This window comes from Pholis gunnellus, assembly GCF_910591455.1.
Source record: "Pholis gunnellus genome assembly, chromosome: 16".
In the NCBI taxonomy this organism is placed as follows: Eukaryota; Metazoa; Chordata; class Actinopteri; order Perciformes; family Pholidae; genus Pholis; species Pholis gunnellus.
In genome coordinates, this window is record NC_136543.1 from 19,775,947 (window position 1) to 19,779,261 (window position 3,315).

Genomic DNA, 3,315 nt, shown 5'->3' on the forward strand with positions numbered 1-3,315 from the left:
GTGTCCTTTTCATCTGAATGTTTTTAAAAAAAGGCCATTTTGTTCGGTTTGACCTTCACTGAGGTGCAGTTACAGCTGATAACCACAGGAGGGCAGCAGTTACCCATCGAGTGATGAATTACTGCCTCCGTTTTATTCTTTTATTATTCACTCTATAAGCTTTGCAAGCAAATTCTGGCTTTGTGTGGATGTTTGTCTGACTGACACAAACGTAGCGGCTGTCAGGCCGACGTCAAACGTGATCAGACGGGCTGCTTTTAGAGAAGCTTGAAGATAAAAAAGGACATTTTACATCGGCTGGTTTTAAAATAATGTCTACTTTAAGTAAACTAAAAACCACAGAGACGTTGGAGGAAGAGAGAAGCGTTGGTGTGACATTATCTACCAGCAGTGTGTGTGTGTTTTAGGGTTTCCTCCAGGTCAGAGGAGGGATGGCGGCGTTGGCGTCGCAGTAAGAAACGCTGCTCTCAGACTCCGCAGGAAGAGCTGGCTGCTGCTGCTGCTGCTGCTTCTTCTTCTTCTTCTTCTCCTCGCTGTCGGAGTCGTCCACCGTCAGCGGGATGAGCGACGGCGACTTCCTGTAGAGGGAGAACAAAAAATAATGTTAAATAATGTTACAGAAAAGTTTTTCTCTAATAACTCCTTTTGTTTCTTTAACATTTGTGCCTCTCGTTTCTTATTTCACATCATGTCACGAAGAAACTATTGGTTTATTTTTTTTAACTTTGACCCAAACATGGACGAGAAATCTTTAAAAGAGCTCTGAAAAATAGCAATGAACTCCCTGTGCTGAGGAAGAAGGTGTGGTATGATTGAAAGCTCTGGAACTCAATCAAGAAAGGACTTTTAGTTTGATTGTTTTTCTAAAAGACTCCTCTAACCATCAGGATTAAAAAAGAATAAAGTCTATACTTTTATATATATATATATATATATATAAAAGTCTACTTTCTGCAGGGAAAAGAGAATTTTAACACGTTTACTAACTTGCAGCTCTTTCTACAAGCTCACGTGTTAAAGTTACGTTCAGTGAAATGTTTATTCTCTTATTTATAATAATAATAATATTAATACAAGAGTCACAACCTGCCGATCTTAAATAGTGAAACCAGGAACATGAACAACACTCTAACGGAGACAGCATGCACGACACCAGAGTCTACAAAACCAAAATGGAATGCAGCCGTCACAGGACAACGTTTACCTCCTTTAACGCTCTAATTAGGGCCCATTCCTAGTGTGTGTGTGTGTGTGTGTGTGTGTGTGCGCGTTACCCGTCTCCGCTCTGTGTGATGAGCCTCCTGCAGGTCTCCATCTGGACGTCCAGGCCTCTTTTCATCGAACACATCTCCATGTACTCGTGCAGGTGACGGTTCATGTCGCTCTTGGCTGTCGCCAGATCCACCTGAACCAGGAGGACGGAAACACAACCGACTCATCAACCCGGCTGACTCCAATCAAACACTAACACAAGAGAAGTTATTCTAGTCGTCCAACGTCCCCACAATCAACATCACACGACTCACAGCTGGAGCGCCTCGACAGCAAGAAACTCTCCCGGTGAAATCATCACAACAAAAGATGAAGAACGGCATCAGAACACAAACTAATGTTACTTCTGATGTTCGTTAACGTCACAGAGGAAGAGCAGACTGACCTCTATCTGGTCGATGGTCTCCTGGTATTCCTTCTCTCTGGATTTGAACAGACACTCCGTGTCTTTGATCACCTCCTCGATGGACTCCTCCTGCTGCTGCAGCTGCAAACAACCAGCAGTTTGCACAAATTATACAAAAGGTGATAAATGAGGAAATGCAAAGCTGGTGAAAAAAACCATTAAATTCATGCTCACGCACGTATTTAAGTGTCTTCGGTTTTCTGACTTAAATCTGTACAAAGATGTTTAAAATGCACTTTTCTCTCTTTGTGTAATAATATTAAAAAATTCAAATGTTTACAAGTTCATAACAATAAACACACACAGGCTTTTATTTCACAACTTTTTGAGTTATAAAAGTGATGAAGTTCAATCGAAGCAGAAGTCTGATGTGTTTAATCAGATTAAGTTATAAAATACAGCGACAGAGTAACATGTAATATAAATACAAATAATAAAGTCATAATATAATAAATAGCAATAAAATAAAATGCTTGAAAAGACAAAAATCAAACCAGCAGCATCTCAAAGAGGTAACACAAGGATAACGAAAGCAAGCAGTAGTTTAAGTGCAATAAACAAACATTAAATGTGTAGAAAGTGAAGATAATGTGTGTGTGTGTGTGTGTGTGTGTGTGTGTGTGTGTGTGTGTGTGTGTGTGTGTGAGAGAGAGATTGTTTACACACCTCTCCCTGTGTCTCCACTCCCAGAGGATATCCAGGAAAATCTTCCCAGAGCAGAAGAGTTTCCTCCGTTTCCTCCCAGGCGAGACTGTCACAGTCATCGTCAAACTCACACTCCCTCCTGGACAACACACACACACACACACACACACACACACACACACACACACACACACACACACACACACACACACACACACACACACACACACACACACACACACACACATTAGACATATCAACGTCATGGTTGAACTTCAGTGTGTGTTGAAACATTATTGCCCCCAAAAACACCCACAGCTGATTCAGCATCCTCTGCATCTGCTCGTTGATCTGATTGGCCGACGTGCTGCACGACTCCTCGTCCTTAGCCCCGCCCCCCTCGCTCTCGGACACGCTCAGCTCGTCTCCGTCGCCGCCCTTCGCCGACTGCCCGCTCGGTTTCCTGGCCCGGCCGCTCAGAGTGGAAGGGGGCGTGGCCACCTGCTGGAAGGAAGACTTCGTTTACTTCAAAACAAAAAAGGGAGATTTTAAAAATGTCGAGGGACATTTTTCTTTTTAAAAAATCGCCACAAACACACCTGGAACATGTGGATCATGTCCTCGCAGTTCCTCTGCTGGGCGACGTCACAGAGACGGGCGGTGATGTCGATGCGGCGGCAGATGTCCATGTCCACCTTCATGGCCTTCTCCTGGATCTTACTGTCCAGGTCTGACAGGTTCTGGTGCAGATAGAAACAGATTCTTATTCTCCCTGAACACTCACACCGTTCTTCTACTTCACACAGTGAGCACATCCTGAATCATCTCTAGCTACAGCTGGTGAAAATAGGTTTTGAATAGAAAAACTAAAAACTCTGCTTGATTTCTGAATCTTTTGGTTCGTTTTAAACATCTTTAAATGCAGCTCAGAGCGGACTCACGTTGCTGACGAGTCCTTTAAAGAGGACGAGTTCGGCCTTCAGCTGCTTCAC

The 3,315-nt window shown here is 43.3% G+C and overlaps 1 protein-coding gene across 1 annotated transcript in view; it reads right to left on the reverse strand.

Annotated features, from left to right (window-relative positions):
- Nucleotides 1-403: 403 nt before the first annotated feature.
- Nucleotides 404-3,315, reverse strand: part of iffo1a (intermediate filament family orphan 1a) — a gene marked incomplete at both ends in the record, with an annotated part of 7,884 nt that continues 4,972 nt past the window's right edge. The window contains 7 exons of the mRNA XM_079176323.1: nt 404-578; nt 1,275-1,405; nt 1,658-1,759; nt 2,345-2,462; nt 2,640-2,824; nt 2,923-3,063; nt 3,265-3,315. The exon at nt 3,265-3,315 is cut by the window's right edge and continues 45 nt beyond it. Coding sequence (XP_079032449.1) covers nt 404-578; nt 1,275-1,405; nt 1,658-1,759; nt 2,345-2,462; nt 2,640-2,824; nt 2,923-3,063; nt 3,265-3,315 — 903 coding nt within the window. The remainder of the gene's footprint in view (nt 579-1,274; nt 1,406-1,657; nt 1,760-2,344; nt 2,463-2,639; nt 2,825-2,922; nt 3,064-3,264) is intronic.